At 30.8% G+C, this 19,104-nt stretch overlaps 1 protein-coding gene across 4 annotated transcripts in view; it reads left to right on the forward strand.

The window, feature by feature from the left end:
- Window positions 1-7,872, forward strand: part of LOC139498713 (cadherin EGF LAG seven-pass G-type receptor 2-like) — a 31,380-nt gene extending 23,508 nt beyond the window's left edge. The window contains exons 13-20 of one of the 4 annotated variants that reach the window (XR_011657995.1): window positions 519-712; window positions 1,311-1,677; window positions 2,495-2,870; window positions 3,907-3,989; window positions 4,721-4,748; window positions 6,317-6,401; window positions 6,752-6,844; window positions 7,117-7,872. Coding sequence is in view for 2 of the 4 variants with exons in the window: in XM_071287240.1 (XP_071143341.1) it covers window positions 519-712; window positions 1,311-1,677; window positions 2,495-2,870; window positions 3,907-3,989; window positions 6,317-6,401; window positions 6,752-6,764 (1,118 nt within the window). In the remaining 2 variants the exon portion in view is untranslated. Of the gene's footprint in view, window positions 1-518; window positions 713-1,310; window positions 1,678-2,494; window positions 2,871-3,906; window positions 3,990-4,720; window positions 4,749-6,316; window positions 6,402-6,751 lie in introns of all 4 variants that reach the window. The other 3 variants (XR_011657994.1, XM_071287241.1, XM_071287240.1) reach the window with 3 other exon arrangements.
- Window positions 7,873-19,104: the final 11,232 nt, after the last annotated feature.

Here is a 19,104-nt window from a genome sequence, read left to right on the forward strand (position 1 = left end):
CCGTGAAAGGAATCAGAGCTTTGCATGAGGGAGATACACTTACTCAGTTCAAATAACATGCATCATTCATTATATGTGACCGTGGTACCGTGGTTCGACTCGAGTACGGGCGGACGTGGGTTTAAAGCTCGGCCCGGATCTACAAAAATACTTGACATTGTTATTTGCTACTTCTCCTTGCACACGCGACATAAAGGAGTTAGAATAATGAGTTCCGGTAGGTTGGTAAGTTGACATGTTTCCCAACGGGCTGTTACCTTGTGAACTAGCACATTATAAAATCCAGCTCAGCGTGTCGGTCTCGTACAAAGCAGGGTACATGTTCATATAACATTAATAGGTTATCGTCAAGAATAGTCATATTAATTTGTCGCTGGATATTATAGCATCATTTTTATCATTATCATCATCATCATCATCATCATCGTTAATTTATCATTATATTTAAGACCCATTTAATTAATTATGACCGACCATATGTCAATCTTTTACACGTTTTGCTTATTCTGTTTGTATAGCCGGCCTTATAACAACGTCAACAACAAACACCATCGACTACGAGTCATTCACGGACAAAACAGCAGATATAACAGTCACTGTGTCAGATGGACAAGAAAGTGATTCTGAACTTATTCAGATTACTGTAACAAACGTTAATGAGGCCCCAGTGTTTATACAAAATTCATATTCCATCAGCGGAAATGAGGGATTAGTAAGTAGCAATTGTAAACAGTTTTTAGACAATAAGTATAAGGAACAAATGATGGCATAAGAATTCACTATACAAGAACTATAATTCCTTTTGCAAAAAGGTTTGGTTTGACATCATATTTGTTGGCTATTTTAGTTTAATATTCAGTATTCAAAACATTACTCATCTTTATTTATATGAATGTTAAAACAAAACAAAAACCATTCAAATTGATATTAAATATGATGCAATATATCAAGGAGAACGCACCGCCGTCCTTGAGTATACTGTTCATCATCTGACAAGTTGCTTTTTGAAAATGCCTGTACCAAGTCAGGAATATGACAGTTTTTGTCAATTCGTTTTTGATGCGTTTTGTTATTTGATTTTGCCATGTGATTATGGACTTTCCCAATTGATCTTCCTCTAAGTTCAGTATTTTTGTGATTTTACTTTTTTCCTACCTAACAATCATTTCAAACTATACTTCTTCTGTAACTAAACTTTATTGATCTGATAAGATACAACTGACAAGTTTAATTTCCTAAATAACCATAAGTCTAATCTATATTTTTTTTAACTACCCTTCCTTAATCTAATACTACTGACAATATTTTAGGCTGGTTCAGTCATTGGAATACCTAGTTTTGAAGTAAACGACCCGGATGCAGATGCTCTATTGTATTCAATCGATTGTACTGAATTTTCAATCGGTGCTTCTACTGGTCAGATTTCATTGGCTGCTGATTATGATACCGACGCTGCCAGTATTACCACGTCAACCACGATCCAATGTAACGTCAACGTCAGTGACGGCGTATTGCAAGATACAGCAACATTACAAGTCACGTTGAGCAATATCAATGACAACACACCCATCTTTAGTAAAGATAACTACGCTTTCTATGCTAATGCCAATGATAACATTGGAAAAATTCTCACTGGAGATGTACTTGCTGCAACTGATGGTGATGCTGGTGTTTACGGTAAAACTATTATTTTGTGTTTTGTGTAAACAAAGCTTTTGAGAAAAACGTATTACCTATATTGCTAGCTTTACTCAAAATATCTTTTTTTAGGTTTTGTGACATGATTTCTTCTTCGAAAACACTATATCAAATAGGTTGTATTGAAGTTTAAGCCGATACCTATGATTATGTTTCTTTTGAAACAATTATATGTTCTTTATATAAACAATGTTTTCACATTCAAGCTCCAAAGTCGTAAAGAAATAAGAAAAAAGGCGAAGAATAAAAGATAGTACACAACATAGAAAACTATACACGGCAACATAAACCCTACAAAAAATGGGTTGATCTTTAAATGCTCCGTAAGGGTAAACATATCCTGCTCTACATGTTAGTACAAACCCGGTTATAAATTAATAAGTTAGGTCACATTCGGGGTAAAAGTGATCGGGATTGCGGGATTGTACTAACGACATTTGGAAGTATCCGCTATCATCTGTGCAACGGATAATCCTTAACGGTTAACCAACTCTTGATGTTCTCCATAAAGTTTATGAACGCATTATTTCAACTTCAGTATTGACACTCTTGGTTTAATGGCTTCCTTTTAAGCAGTAACCCTCTTTTCTGGCAATCTTGATTGGAAATATACGCACGGATGTTAAATTAAATATCAGTTACATATATTACTGTTTTGCAGTACACGCATTTTCTTCTCTACATAAATTTCATGTGTATATTGGTTGAATTAGCCATTTCCTAAGCTTAATGTTAGGGTAAGAAGTTTTCTTTTAGTTTAGTATCATGTTTGAATTATTTTTACGTTTTCCTCCAGGAACAACGACGTTTTCGTTAGATCAGACTGGTTTGGGTAAAAATTATTTCGAAGTCAGTGACAGCGGAGACATTTATCTTATCCAGTCATTAAATCCGGATTTCTATGCGGGAACTGCCTTGTCTTTTACTGCAACGGTAACAGATAGCGAAGGATTGACCGACACTGCTGGTATCGCTGTGATAGTATCAGAATATACTACTACTACGCCAAGCACAACCACAGATAGATTCATTACGTTTTGGGAAGATTCTAAAAATGTTGCATGGTTCACCTTTTTAATGTTAATCCTTCTTGCACTACTTTGTCTTCTGTTATTCTGGATATTGACAGGCGTTAACTGGACAAAGTTATTAGGAGCCTGCAAACGAAGACCGTAAGTATAGAAAGAAAATTGTAATGAATCATGAAAATTATAATGAAAATTTTGAGCGTCAGTTTTGATAATAACCTACTACTTTGAATTGATTCAGTCAATTTTAGCACGTTAAGGCATATCGTGTTTTTGGAGAAAGCACTTAAATGGCATTTACAAATACACCATCAACAATATGAATAAAAAACATCTGTTGGAAGGGGCCAATATAACAGCAACCAAACAACTGAAATAAACAGAAAGCAATATGGTCTTTTAATAGACACATAGAAATACAAAATAATGAAAATAAAGGTTGTTAAACATTCATTTTAATTTTGGCTATTTCGTTTTTTGATCAGACATTGTTAAAAAAATTAAGTTAAGGGGGCTCCTGGGTATAAATCAATTTTTTTTTCTAATATAGGATTTAGCTATATTTTTTTATAAATGAACTTTATCATATACTTAAAAGAAAAATAAAAGAAAAAAATGGGGTCACCGTTCATTTAAATCACAATCTGCCTCCGGAAGAAGCATATATTTTTGTTAATGTCCTTTTTTCTGTTGAGCTAATAGGAGAAATAGAGGTAATATCAAAATAGGAAAATAACCTAATTACAGAAGTCGCTTAAATTTTACAATTATTTAGTTTATGTACAGCTTATTTGAAAACAATAATAAAAAATATGGGTCACCGATGAGTTAAAAAAGATATTTCAAATTTAATGCCAAAAAATGGCATTTTTGCACCAAAGGGAGATAATTTGGAGCTTTTTCAATGATATAAACATTTTAAAAGTCATCTGGGGCCAAACCGAATCGGTTTTTTGGTTTGATTTTTGTACCATATCATAAAGTAATAACTTATAGTGTAATAAATAAAATTTGTAATGAAACAATAAAGTTTAATTTGTACTGAAATTTTTGTACCCACGAGGCACCTTAAAAGGTTAGAAGGAAAAAAAGACATGTCAGCTTTTTTGTCTATCATTACTGTTTAAAAACCGACAAGCAAAAGGTATTAAAATGAATATATATATATTCTTATTCTCAGTAAAAGGAAATGGAAATGGAACCCAATGGTTGAGAGAGATCCTGGTCGTCGGTTACCTCCGCCACCTCCACCTCCGAAACCACGTAAGTAAATACTTTTCTGCAATTCTTTTTCAGAATCAAAATTTATCAACGTCTTTGGTATAAGAATGAAATTTATGATATCCCTCTCAATATTACATAGTGACGTGTGGAAAAACCCTGATTTTGTAATTAGTCGAACAAGTAATTCGGTTTTCGAATCATTTATTTTTTACCCTTTTCCCTTTTTCCTACATTTACTTTACAGTTATAGAATGTTGCAGTTGCATGCAATATTTTGTCTCATGTGTTGACGTTATTCACAAATTTGTAAGAAATCATCCCTTTATAGATAATAAGGACGCCATCACCAGTAAGTTGACCGTTAAGGAGTATATGTTTCACTGATGACGACCGATATTTTCCAATTTTTGTAACCATACTCCCGATATCTTTACATCGATTTTGACCTACCACATTATTTTTATTATTAAGTCTGTACTTACTTATGCCGTATGGGGAACAGGATTTCAGTATCTTTCCGAGCAACTGAGATTACATCGGTTTAAGGTAGAGTCTATGTAGCTCAGTTGTCATATGTTGTGTTTTGTAATGAACAGACAAACATGCGTACTTAGTTATATTCCTCTTCTTTAAAATAAGTTGTAATAAACAATAATATACTTTTAATAGACTGATATAACAGGTATAAAATTTTTCTACTAAATAAAAAAATAAATAATCAAGTGTTTTTAATAATCATATAAATGTCAGATCATTTTATTGCACTTTAGATGAACTAATGCAGTTTTACTCAAAGAGGTAAAATTATTATATGACTCAAATTACATAACAAACCCTTTACCATAACTATGTTTAGCTTAATTATCTTTTTTAAAATTTTTCTGACTATTTCAACACAATATTGACAGATGTCAAACCATGATTGATCGTTAAAATGAGTTATTCAACAATGTCATTTTGGTTACTGTTATCGTTTAGTTGTTGCCTCATTGTCACACGTCATATCTCGCTTTCTATTTAATATAAATAAATAAAATTCAAAAATAAGAAAGCAATAAATGCGGTTGTTAAATTTGATAAATGCAATTTTATACTTCTTTGTTAAATATTTGTTTTTATAGTGATTATTAAAAATACCTTTGGTACTTGTACATCCTTTCATTATGCTATTGTTTATGATATTCTCGTATTCTTGTCTTTCATTTTTCTACTGTGCTTTGTTTATATGCCTTCTGATGTTACTCGATGCATATATCATGGCTCTGTACTTACACATCCCGTTATTGTGCGGTTGCTTAAAAAAATGTATGCTTGTCTTTCATTTTGGCTATGTACTTTGTCTATAAGCCTTTTTTTTTTTTAAATTTTCTTTGATAAATATATGACGTTGCTCTGTACTTATACATCCCTTCATTGTGTTATTGTGCAATGATAAATTTGTGTTCTTGTCTTTAATGTTTACTAATAAGCTCAGTCTATATGCCATTTTGTGCTTCTTTGTTACATATTTATTTGTTTGTGTGTGTGGTTTTTATAATTAAGTTTATAGCATAATGTTGACTGCTGTACCCCTATAATTGATATCATAGTGTGTATCTATTATGTTTGTGTGTTGTGTTGAAGCATCAATGTCAATATAATGTAATGCGACTGTCAAACAAGTGAGAGCTAGCTACAAAACCAGGTTCAATCCTTCATTTTTTACACAAGAAAATGCCTTTACCAAGTTAGGAATATGACTGTTGTTATCTTTTCCTTTGATGTGTTTGAGCTTTTGATTAGGAACTTTCCGTTTTGATTTTTCTCGGAGTTCAATATTTTTGTGATTTTACTTTTTTTTTATACAACTCTGTCATAGTCTTGGTAAATCATCAAACAATGCAAAAGTCCGTTTAAATGACAAAAACATCCTTTTACATTACGATGTTTAATTACCTATTTTCCAATTTTCGGACTAATTAACACAATCTTGACAGAAGTAAAGGAATGTAAAATTGTTAAACTGAATTAATCAACAATGTCGTTTAAGTTATTGTTATCTTTTAGCTGTTGCCTCATTGTCACAAACGTCATATCTCGCTTTCTAGATATTTAAAGGTGTATGAATTCTATTTTGTTAAAATACAGAGGAATTGATGCGAATATAGGCATTTATCAAGCACCTACGAACCAATGCTTAAGTAGGAAAATTGTATTCTTATAACTATTAAGTTATTGGATATTTTTTAATTCTTCGATGATAGTTATATATATATACTCTCCTAGATGATAACCAAATAGTGTACTTTCATTTGTATTCTTTTTATTACTGAATGACGTTTAATTTAGGTTCAATATTTTGTCAATTTTATCATTGATACTTTTAGAATACATACCACCACCAACACCTCCCCAAATAAAGCCGTCAGGTATTAAGTGGGAATATTGGACAGACCAAGATTTTTCAACAGGGTTAGTATGGTTATTTCTTATAATAACGATATAAGAAAAACAAAATTGTTATATAAAGTGGAAATCTGAATAAACTACATACTTATTGTTTTAATTAAACAATATAATTATTAAATATAATAACCAAATGAAACTTTGTGAAAATATTGTTAAAAAAGGCAATGTTGACTCTATAATATGGTGTATCCCAAGAAACACATTTTAAAATCACCTAACAGACGACATCATTTCATTGTTTGTTTGTAGTTGTTTGTAGTTTTACAATTTGATGAAAGATTAATTGGTGTATTATTTGATATAACCTTCTCTTATACAATCATATATAATGTAGTAACTATTTTCAATTTTAGAAATCTTGGATAATAATATGCAGTATGGAGGAACACGATTTTAGTGGGGAGATGTTATCATGCAATTCAACTTTATATTTGATAGAAGCTCTTGTTTTAAAGTGGTACCCAACACTTTCACTAAAATTAATTTGGCTCGTTTAATTTTCATAAAATTTTGTCAAAGTATTTACTTTGACCCTTTAACATAAATATAAAAATTTCAAAAATTTTGAACTAACTGTTTTGTCAGAAAAATTACACTGGTTATATAGCAGTTTGACAAGCACCAATTTTGATCATTGAGAAGCTTAATATTCCCTTTACAACACAACGTAATTAAAACGTTAAGCTGACTTTACAGAGTTATCTCCCTGTAGTGTTAGGTACCACCTTAATTTCATTCATACAACAAATTTTATGTAATACTGATACAAACTGACTAATGAGCCGTTTTTTCATTACCATGTATATTGACATTATTACACAATTAAGTAGTTTTCGTAAATGATAATACAAATTGTTAATTCATGTAAAAAGAAATTATTGCTTGGATCTATATATATTTATTTCAACCTTTAATGAAAATGTAAGGGTACAAATAATTCACTTCTGAATAGAATCATTTCCAAAAGGTTGAATTGCATAGAAAATGTCCTTATGGTTTCTGACACGACGATCCACTAGAATGTTGTAAAATTAAACACACTGTTTCGTTGGGAAAATGCCTTTTGAGACATTTCTTATGTGAACGTTAAAGACAGACAAAATGTGATATACAAAATGTATGCAAGATCGATTTTTCGCTATCACAATTATTTCACGTTTGTTTTGTGTTATTGTATTTCAAAAGTTTGTGTTGAATGTTGTTTTTGTGATCTTTATTTTCATTTTTGCCCCGTATTACAAATGTGCTACATAGATCCTTCTTAATATAACAAAATATAAATTTTATGATATTATAATTTCAATATATAAGAAAGATTTTGAACTAATAAGCCAGAGCAGTTTATATTTTCGAATAAGTATCGATTTTTCCATGTTTCCACGGCATTTAGAATATGATCTAAGTTACCAACCAGCCTCCCAAATTGAAGCCATGTATTTTTTATTAATAGCTAAATAAATGAATATTATCATTATGCTGTTTGTCGATTAATGTCACATGTTATTTGTTCAAAAAAATGAATCGTACTGTAATATATACGGATAAATGAATCCATGGATTAGATTAATATTACAAAAAAGGACTTTAAATCTAATGTTCAAAATCAATAGTATTTGATTGAAATGGATAATGAAATCCAGACTATGAAATCAAGTATTCATGTGACCTTAACTGGATGTAGTCAAACAAAATGATGACAATCGGTTTCATTTTGAGTATCCGAAATATTCTGAGTTAATGAAAGACTTGCAAATATATTATTTTTATGCATAATTAGGTGAAGAAAAATATACACAGAGAATTTGGATGATAACACGACAGTATAACCTGAACCTAAGTTAGCAAAAAATCAAATTTCATTGTATTTATTCACATTTCTTGTCCCTTTTTCAACTTCGTACTTTGTTTGGCCCTTTTAACATTTTTTTGCTTCGAGCGTCACTGATGAGTCTTGTGTAGACGAAACGCGCGTCTGGCGTAAGTAGAAAATTTCTATCCTGGTATCTTTGATGAGTTTATTTGTGTTCTATTTGAAATGAATTGAAAATGTTGTACAACAGAGCTGGTATGTATGTAACCCAAATTCAACATAACAGTATAAAAGAATAGAATTATACCAAAGTATATTTCAATATCGAATGATCATTATGAGAATTTGAGAAATATCGGTTAATACATGTTTCTTTCGACCAATGAAATAATATTATGTTTGAACTGCGTTTTCATACCAATCTATCAACTATCAAGTATTGTTATGAAAATTAGGAGGTATGGTATGATTGCCAATTATACCACTATCCACCAAAGCTCACATGGATGAAAGCAGTTAGAGGCAACAGTACGGTCTTTAACAATGAGAAAACCCCATACCGTATGGTTAAAAAATTGTGTAACATTAGCGTATTGACTTCATAAAAAAAGTCTTAAATTGTACATTGTTATTAAAATGCATATCCATTTGAAAAGATGTGCAAAACAAAAATATGTGGATGTTCAGAAATGTTTTAAATGATCTATCTATAACTACCTGCCTGAAAAAAAAAATCTCAAAATTTCAACTGCAGTATTTCAAATAAATATCATATTATTTATTATTAGATATATACCTCAAAATTAGAAAATGACATTTGAAGGATTCAAATGTCTATACGGAAACATTGTGTTTTGTAGTTTATGCGTATAAAATACAATTTCAAATATTGCCAGCAAAATGTTGCAATTTTCTTCAATATATTTAGTACTAACAGGTGATAGATAGAAATGTACTATCAGTGAAAAAAATGAATGATATTACGTAGTAATGTCAGTCAATGAAAATTGATAGTATTAAGGAATTAAACGTACCTATTCCTGTAGACGTCACTTTTCTAGATGAACGTTCGTCAGAAACTCTCCAACCGGTACATTTGAAAGTCAATGATGCATAAATGTTTGAATACGTGAGGCGTTATATAATATAAAAAGTCTGTATGCAAAATTGATATATGGCCAACTCTGCCTGAGCATGCTGAGGGAGTTTAAACATTAGATTTTTAATAATTCGTAATTACTTTAGCAATAGTATGCTACCGAAGCACTTGTTAAAATTAATGTTGTTTTTAAAACATGTCATCCCGGATTCATTATGAACCAAATTTTCAATTAATCGACCGATGTTTCTATAATACGAATGACTGGTGATATAATGTCCTTTTTAATTTTGTCGTTATTGACATTTTTTTAATAAACGAGAATTTGTAAAAATAAAAGAATTAGAATGAAAACAACATTTTACAAATAAATGTGTTGTCTGGATTTACATTCATCGGGATCGATCAAAGCCGAATATGTATAAGCCAATAATGCACAATAACCTAAACTGTTAAAGTGCTTCATGACAAAAAAGACATAAGATAATAGTAGCCAAATCCTTCTAAGGTTAAATTAGGCTTACAAAGTTGAAACCTTTTATTTCGTATTTAAAAAAAAAAATCAAGATTCATCAAATATTATGGGTTGTGTACAAAAACTGAAACACTAATCTAAAGGAAATATAAAGTTACAAAACGTACAAAAGATGAAGAATACACTTTATGTTTTGACAAATGGTGCGTCAAAGTATATTAAACATTTACTGTTCCGTGATTACAAAACAAAAGAAAATATGAAATATAACTTTAATGTTTTTGCATGTTTTAAGCTTCAAAGTTTTTGTTCTTTTTCTCAGTTTTAGTCTATGCCTATAATAAATCACACAATACAATTTTAACACTTCTGCGAAATAAACGTTTGAAATTTTGATATGGTGTATTAGAGATACTACGATATAAGGTCGCTTTGTACTTATTGTACCACTGGATTAATTTTACCGCAGGTGGACTTATTCGTCCCTCAGTGTATCATAGCTGGTCATTCGTTTGCTATTTTTGGACATACATTAATTGACCCAATTAATCAACCAATATATCGGACATGTTGTCCTAACTAAACTAAACACGAAATATTTGACACAATTAGTTTAGCAAGCAACAATGAATGAATTATTTCTAGTATGTATTCGTGGTTTGTAGCACAGTACTGACATATTTATACTTTAGAAACGATGTTCGACATACAAAAAGATGTACAATTTTGTAGTAAAACTGCTATTAGTATACTATCGATATACAGGTGGTACAAACTTTTGTTTGGATATTTCTTTTTTGTCTTCACTACCTGCTTTTGAAGTTATCCTTTTTGGTAGCTCTTCAATAATTAGTACGTTCGAATTTACAAGACAGACAAGAATTCGAATGAGTTTATGGTGCATGTATTGTACTAAATATCTGGTTATAATATACAACATCCGAGTTCTTTTGATCATATGTGCTTGTATTATGAAAACGTTTTTCGTTGAACTGTAACATTTTCTCAATTTTGGTAGCAAATATAAAAAGCAGTTGTTGACAGTTAAAACCAAAAAAAAGTGCATATAATAGAATGCATATATATTAAATAACTCTTAATATATTGAAAACCGTGCATGTTTTTTCCTGGTTAATATGTTGTTTGATTGTCGTCTCGTCTCAGTGATGTTAAGCTAAACAGTTTTATCATTACAAACAAAACATAACCACAGTTTGATATAATGGATATTGTAAAAATCCCCTCGAACAATTAGACAAGACTCCGCAAATGTAACTGCAATTTGTATCATCATCGGAAGATTTCCATGCGTTATTTAAATGTTTATCGTGAATCATGAGCAGTCGGTTTGCTAAGTGTGTAGTTTGTGCGTCTGCGGCCCAGTTGAAATATGTGAGTAGAGTTTCATCATTATATATCCATTCTTCTCCATTGTATTCACCTTGAATGCAGGTTGCAGCATCGATGTCCTTTTTTGTGTCAGCTGGAAAATACGATCAGAGTTTAAAAACAACAGCACAGTAAAAAATCAACAGACTATTTAATCGATCATAGTCTATTGGCCAATAATGTCATGTTTATTTAGAGATCGAATTAATAACACATTTAATTCATAAGTTAGGATTGCTGGAAATGACACAAATCGATATTTTCTTGAAAATACGCCATCAGGTACGCCCAAACTTGAAATTATAAAACAAGAGGTGATAAATACTTAAACACGTCAGTAACTACATGCTAACATGTAAGCATGCACACGGCTTCACTCTTTCTTAGACGCATTCAAAAGAATGAACGACACATTCTGACCAAACAGTGCTGGAATTTGTAATCAAGCAGGTCGATATAACTTTTATCTATATATATATGCGGATGAAAACAGATTAGGTTGCCATAATTTGTAAACTCCTGACAACAGTTGAGAGAATGAATATCAAAAGAGAAAGTAAAACGACCTAAAATCATGAGCAATATAAATTGTTGTGTTAATTCATCATTTGTTCATATGATGCTTTTTGTTTTAGCTAAGTCGTCATGACAAAGTCATTTTTGTCCATTTTAAAATTTCAAGTTGATGACTTTTTTTTAGTATTTTTTGCAAATTTTTGCTACATATCTTACCATGTTTAAACAAATCTGATAGAAATTGCATGTTATGAAGGTTTTAATGTATGTAAAATTTTATGAATTGCATCATTACCTATTCCGAAATCCCGTTCACATAAAAAGTAAAATCACAAAAAAATGTCAAATATACTTACGAAGTGAAATTATCATTTAAATAATTCACTTACAATACATCTTTGTCGCTCTGTTAGCTTTGTATCGGCAGGCATATAGTTTGTCATACCAAAGTGGCATTTTCCTTTACAAGTAATGGATCATGAACTGATTGGTTTTGGTTTCATTTACGTACAGATGTAAATATATAATGCATGTAAAGGACCAGATAACAATTGAAAAAAAATTTGTAATTGTCAAATATATCTTTTTTTCATTTTTCAAGTTGCGGTCTTTTGTAGTTGACTAAACTGTAGAGGATTTGCTAATTATTGCAGGCTGCATGATAACATAATATTGCCTAATGAAGTTATTTAAACACGGATTGAAAGTAAAAACATTGAAAATTAAACCACATTTCGTTGTGGTCCGTAAATGTCCTTTGTTTTTTGTTGTTGTTAAAAGCAAACCTTGACCTGAGTCGAATTTAAAATTACCTGTAACATAATGTTACAAATGTAGATACCCCATATTGCAAACTTTGGGGTCCTAATTTTCATAGAGGTCATATTGCTTTTTCATGATGACAACCTCTACAATAGGATAATAAATGCCTTAAAATAAATATGCAAATATTCAAATTCCTAAGTCGAACAGCAATTTGTCCGCATATAGATGAATTATAATGTTTTCTGACTTCTATTCGTGTACAATTAAACATTGTCTACTTTGAAAACTTTCGGCCTTTTCAATGTCAATATCGTAAGCGTATAATAGCTATATGAAATATCGGAAGATTGCAGAAAAAGCAAGATTCAAAATAGAAATAAGGATGCAATAGGGGATTGTTCATGATTTTGTCCGCCTATAGGGAAACACCTTGCATGTTCAATTTTCAGATTAACTAACTTTATCTTACCAACTTTTTTCAAGTTTTCGCCCAAATTTTTTTCAAAACATGATAATTTCGTTCTTCCTATTTCGTAAATAGTAAAATTTTAAGCATTTTTTCTGTCAAAATATTTGTAAATATCCGCTGTTAGGTTTAGATCCAAGACGAGAAAAAGACTAAGAGAAGTAATTTAAACAAAAGTGCCAAAGTGACGTGGTAAAATCATAGGAATAAGGTACTTGGATTGTGCCATATGTTAAGTGTTGGTATTTTTATTGCTATTTATGTATGTTAGATACCTGTTACTAGGTTAATATAGTTTTGCTTTGCTTGAGAATCAATCCTGCATGAGTTGCCCATGCGCTGGACAAGAAATATCACCGGCTCTGGTCGATGGTCCGAATATGAAACAAAGATCAAGTTCAATGTAGAAGTACAAATCAAGTAAACAACGACCAGTTCCTGGTTAAAAAAGGAAATTATAAAATGCATATAATTTTTATATATTATCCCAGTTTAGAGTTGATATAGAAATAAGAAGATGTGATATAATTGCCATTGAGACAACTCGCCACCAGAGACCAAATGAAATAGAAGTTAAGAACTATAGGTCAACGTACGGCATTCAACAACCATCAAAACCAAATGCATTTTCAAATGTATTTTCAAATATAAATATTGAAACAAAGTTTCAATTCATATCATTAGTTTTATACCTTTGATGTGGGAAAATGTTAATTTGCTGATTAACATGTAAATGATAACAGATTTTAAGGACCTCAAATTTAATTTGAAACGAAACGTATTGAACAGAACCACAAGGAGCGTCGTATTGAAAAAGCCAAATGGATGAAGTATTTCAAGAGAAACAGACTATACTATATACAGACTAGACAATCAACAAAGGATAAAGCAACACGAACTTAAGGGGATGGACTCAGCAATTCTTCAATAAAACTCACTGTCAAATTTAAATCAATTGATAAAAATGTTCATGACCCTAAAGCAATGACAGTTTGATCCTATTTGAGATTTAAGTGTGTCATTACAATGTCAACAACATCAAATTGATTAGAATTTGTAACGCTTTAAAAAGTCAAATATTTGTAATATATGTGAGTTGAATTTGAACATTTACCCATCAAGACCTGGAGTAAGTATTGGACAAACTGCCGAAAAAATAAAATAGACAAAAGAAAGCAAATCACTGGCTAATTTATAAATAAGATTGAACATGTAGTTTAAGTATAAAAAGTTGAGACTAAACATAAACATACCAAAATAAATTAAACATAAATATCTGTACCTATATGAATTCGACATTATTCCTTAGTCAAACGTCAAGAGACGAGATATATATGAAACAACACACAAAAACTTAAAGGTTCTCTTGTTTTGTTGGTAGCGTAGGGTTATGTCAATATTTATAGACTTCCCCTTTTCAAATTTGCGTTGGAGTACATTGTTTTGTTGTAACTTTTTTTAAACAAAGAGGCTTATCAAAATCTCCAACTAAAAGTGTATTGTGTTTTCTTCAACAAAATATACCAGTTGAACTCCATCATTTGTTCATAGTCAAATTAAATTTTTATGAACTCGTCTATCAATCTTCGAATGATGAGACAGAAAGGCGACAATATTATTTGCATTTAATGAAAATTTTGCAGTAATATGAAAAGGGTTTGTCAAATAAAAACGTGTAATGTTGGAAAATGAAGCTTTTATTTGTAGTCTACACGCCTTGTTTTTCGTCTTGTAACAATACATTGTAAAAAATAAATTTGCTGTTTTTTTAACTGTTGTACATGTATAAGTGTTACAGACGTTTAATAATAAAACATTTTGAGGAAGTGCCAGTTATATGTTTGCGTAATAAAACACGTACGATCTTGAGTTGCGTAAATCTTCCATCCTGGTGCTGTCTTTGTAAGAATGGTATACAAGAATTGATCGGGATGTATGATACATGACTTTGTAATTGCATTGTAGAAAAGCGACAAACATTGTGTAGTGGATGCACACACCAAAGTACATTCTATAACTGATATTACAAATATAATCTCAGCAGCATTCTCATCTTCATACATGCTACTGAGGTCCTGTCTTGAAATTTTATTGTTTACCATTACCATTTGTTGTACCATAGCATGAAATAACATACCCGAGTCTTGTTTGTTAAGTTGGAATAGTTACAGGCAATTTGTCTTAGTTTGAAATGAAAATTTCCAGTATACTATAAGTGCATATATACATGCATTTTTATACTTTATAACACTTTCATAGAAATGCTTCAGGCATAACCAATTGAGCAACATGTTATGCTGTTATATGTTGCTAACTAGATTTTTTTCTCTCCAAAAAAGAAAGAAACATTCTAATTAGATATGCATTGCAGATCCATTATCTAGAGTAAAAGTATCCCTTGTGAATTAAATTAATCTGAATCGTAACTATTAATTTCAAAACTCCTATAATTCAATATGAAAATTAAACGAATTCTGTTAATATTTCAAATTGAAAATAGCCTTATAATTTAGATTTCAATTTACAAGCTATATTTTTCTTAGAAATAATTGGCATTAAGGCATAAACATTTTGATTTGAAGAAAAGCAATTATTTGAGGAATAATTTGTTTTCAAGACAAATTAAAATTAAAAATTTCCTGACGAAACAATAAAGATCAGTTTTTAAGAAGAAGTATGAATCTGAAGAATTCATAGATCTATCATGACTTTTTTAACACTTTTCTAAAGAATGAGAAATTCTCAATTGCATTTCATAATTTAAAGTATTCAAGTATCAAAAATTGACAAAATAAACTCAAGGACTCTATGTGAACGTAATGTTAACAAATTACTATTCTGATACAGTGGATAATCTAAAAACAGTAACAGTGAAGTTTGTTCAATGTCTTGACTAGTATCAAGAAATCGATAATGGGGATTAGTTGAGCACATAACTCTACGAGCAAAGATTTGATTTTAGCTTGCCATTTGAGAACTATCCGTTTTCCACCATTGATTTTCCTCTATTAGTCTTTGTTAAATTGGCATTTAAAAAAAAATGAACAGTATTAACCTTTATTTCAACCAAAGAAATACTTTGCATGAATGAAATTTAATCCTTTCCAGTGCTACAGTGAAAATTTCACACTACGTTTCATTCCATATAAGGAACTAACCATCACCGGAAGTAAACAACCCAATTTTTACACTGTTATTTACTGGTTACCTACTATATAACCTTAACTTTCCAAAATATTTCATAAGGCCATCAAATATAAAAAGAATGATGTTTTCAGACACCCAACATAAATGTTTATGACTCAGAAAAATTTAAGTGCGTTGAAATGCAGGGTTAATTTTCTACAACTGTCAAATTCAAGGGAATATTTTTGTAGACCTACTTTCGCATACAACGGGATGTGACGTACCATGATTTGGTTGTATTACACCTTCATACAGCAACATTCAAGCAGCGCTACCATATGGAGTACACAACATCCAATGGTTGCGATTTTCCAGAGCTTGCAATTTCTATCATGAATCCCTTGATAGGTGTCACAGAAGCCACCACTTCGTCATTATTGAATATTCCTTTATAAAGATGAAGGTGGATATGTTCCTATTGTCGTTACTGAAATTCTGTCAATCTTTGTTTTCGAATGTGACTTAGACGTATCACCAACTTAATTCTTACTTTAACAACATGACAAAGGAGCAGGATCTGCATATCACCCCGTTTATGTCGGGGTTTGTGTGGCTGTTTAGTCTTTAGTCCTTTACGATGCTGTTTAAGTTGACTGTTGTATATCTTCTGGTCGTTTACTTTTTATTTTTTTGCCATAGCGTTGTCAGTTTGTCTCTGATTTATTAGTTTGGATATCTTAAAGGTGAATTTTGCTGTTTTTAACGATATTGCTTAATGTTACAAAAATACCTGTACAGAAAACAACATAGCACAAGCAACATTATTGTAATTCTTCTAAATTGTGACTACTGAACTTATGATTCCCTCGGGGACTAATAGCAGAGGTATCGACTCAGTGCTGTCAAAAACTGAAACACATTATCAATTTCGTGCGTTCGAAGAGCTTTTCTGGATTTACCTTCAGGAAACGCTCCTTTTAGGAACGCTCAAAGCTAAATATTTGAAAGCCTAAGATGTAAACGTAGAAGAGCTATAAACCAAAACGGACCTACAAAAAAGCAAAATCCATCTAAGACCAAATTTGCCTGAGGGATTTGAAACCTAAGTGTCTGTATAATTTCAAAATTTATAAACTGGCAATTTTAGATACTGTGTTATAAATTATGTCAGTACCGAACTACAGACTACTAAGTTGATGATACCCTCGGGGACTGATAGTCCATCAGCAGAGGTATTGAATCAGTGATGTTAAAAAAAATGAAAACACGTTATCGATTTCATGCATCCAAAATAAACACATCATAGATACTTGGATTGAAATTTTGTATTTGCACCAGCAGCGCGTTTCGACTACAAAAGACTCAGCGCTTTTTCTTATTTACCTTCAATATGAACGCTAAAAAATTAGTAGGCCCACGATGAGTCAGTACTTATTCAGTAATTATAGTAAACATTAGTTTTGATGAACAAAATATGTGAAAATATCTGACAAATTTAAAATTTACAAATTTTGACACACTAAAAAAGTATTGATGCTATGGGTATAAGGTATTCGTATTAAGAAGACGAATGTGTAAGACGGCATTGAACACAATCATATACCAACATTATTTGTGTAAGAATGTGTATTTAAACCATATCCATCTTGTATAAAATAAATATTTTGTTCGGATGGTGTGGCCAATAATAAACCATTAAAATGCACTCAAACTGGTGAAATATCATATGTCTTAAACAAACAATAGACAACATCTCTACATTTCAATTTCTCTACAATTTGCACATTTTAGAGCATAACTATCTATTTTCAAAAATGAATTAAAAAAAAAAAAAAAAAAAAAAAAAAAAAAAAAAAAAAAAACTGATGGGGCCTTAGTTGAACATGTTATAGGTAAATAAACTTAAGAGATTGCAGGTTGACTTCAAATAGAGTGTCTGAACTGTTTTGACATTACTTCTACGTATATGTGTGAAATTTGGACTTGATTTATTATATACATCGTAGGTCTTTTCGGATCAGAATGGCGGTTTCTATTATATCAGGGATTCCATTGCACAAGAAGTTTTTTTTTGTGTCTCACTGTCACTGAGGTCTTTTGGCTTTGCGACGATTTCGTTATTTCCAATTATCATTCGCTGCACCATCAATAAAATTAAAACGATAGTTTGAAGCAACATAATCATGTCTTTATTGTTATTTTAGTAAATATTTTGATATGAGCGTCACTGATGAGTCTTATGTAGACGAAACGCGCGTCTGGCGTACTAAATTATAATCCTGGTACCTTTGATAACTAATTAGAAGAGATACAGCAATGTACAGATTGTGCATTTTATTTTAAAATGAAATTTTCCAATACCTGCAAGTGCATATATACAGGCATTTTTAATACTTTTATATTATTTTCTTGGAAATCCACCAGGCATTACATAAGTAAACTACATTATAAGTTGAAATGTTGCATTTCAAATACGATTTTAACCAAAAAAGTGTAATATTGTAATTACAAATGCATTGTAGTCCCATTTGCAAGATTTATTTCATTGTCGGTGAATTGCAATGCAATTCATTTAAAAAACTTCCGAAATAATTGAATATGAATATTAAACACGAATCATCCCATTAATTCAAACTGGAGACCAACATTATAATTGTGATTTCAATGTAACAAAGAATACGCATTAAGAAATAACAAATCAGACGAGATTTTAATTTGCATAAAAGCAAATATTTGAGGAATACATTGTAAGCTGTTTTTAGACAAATGAAAAAATTTCAATTTTCTCTGATTAAATAAATAAATAGCCCTGTATTAGAGGAAATGAAGAAATCATAGACATCGTAACATGTGTTCATTTTTAAACACTTTTCTTAACATTTAGAAATTCTGCATTATATATTACACAATTAAGTTGTTCAGTCACAACAGATGACAAAATAACCAGAAGAAATCTGTGAGAACAAATTCCCATTGGTCACAATGTATATGCGGATACAACAGATATATTTAAGTATGTACAATATCTTAACTTACGCTAAGACATTGACAAAACGTTCC

This window comes from Mytilus edulis, chromosome 12, assembly GCF_963676685.1.
Source record: "Mytilus edulis chromosome 12, xbMytEdul2.2, whole genome shotgun sequence".
NCBI classification, from domain to species: Eukaryota; Metazoa; Mollusca; class Bivalvia; order Mytilida; family Mytilidae; genus Mytilus; species Mytilus edulis.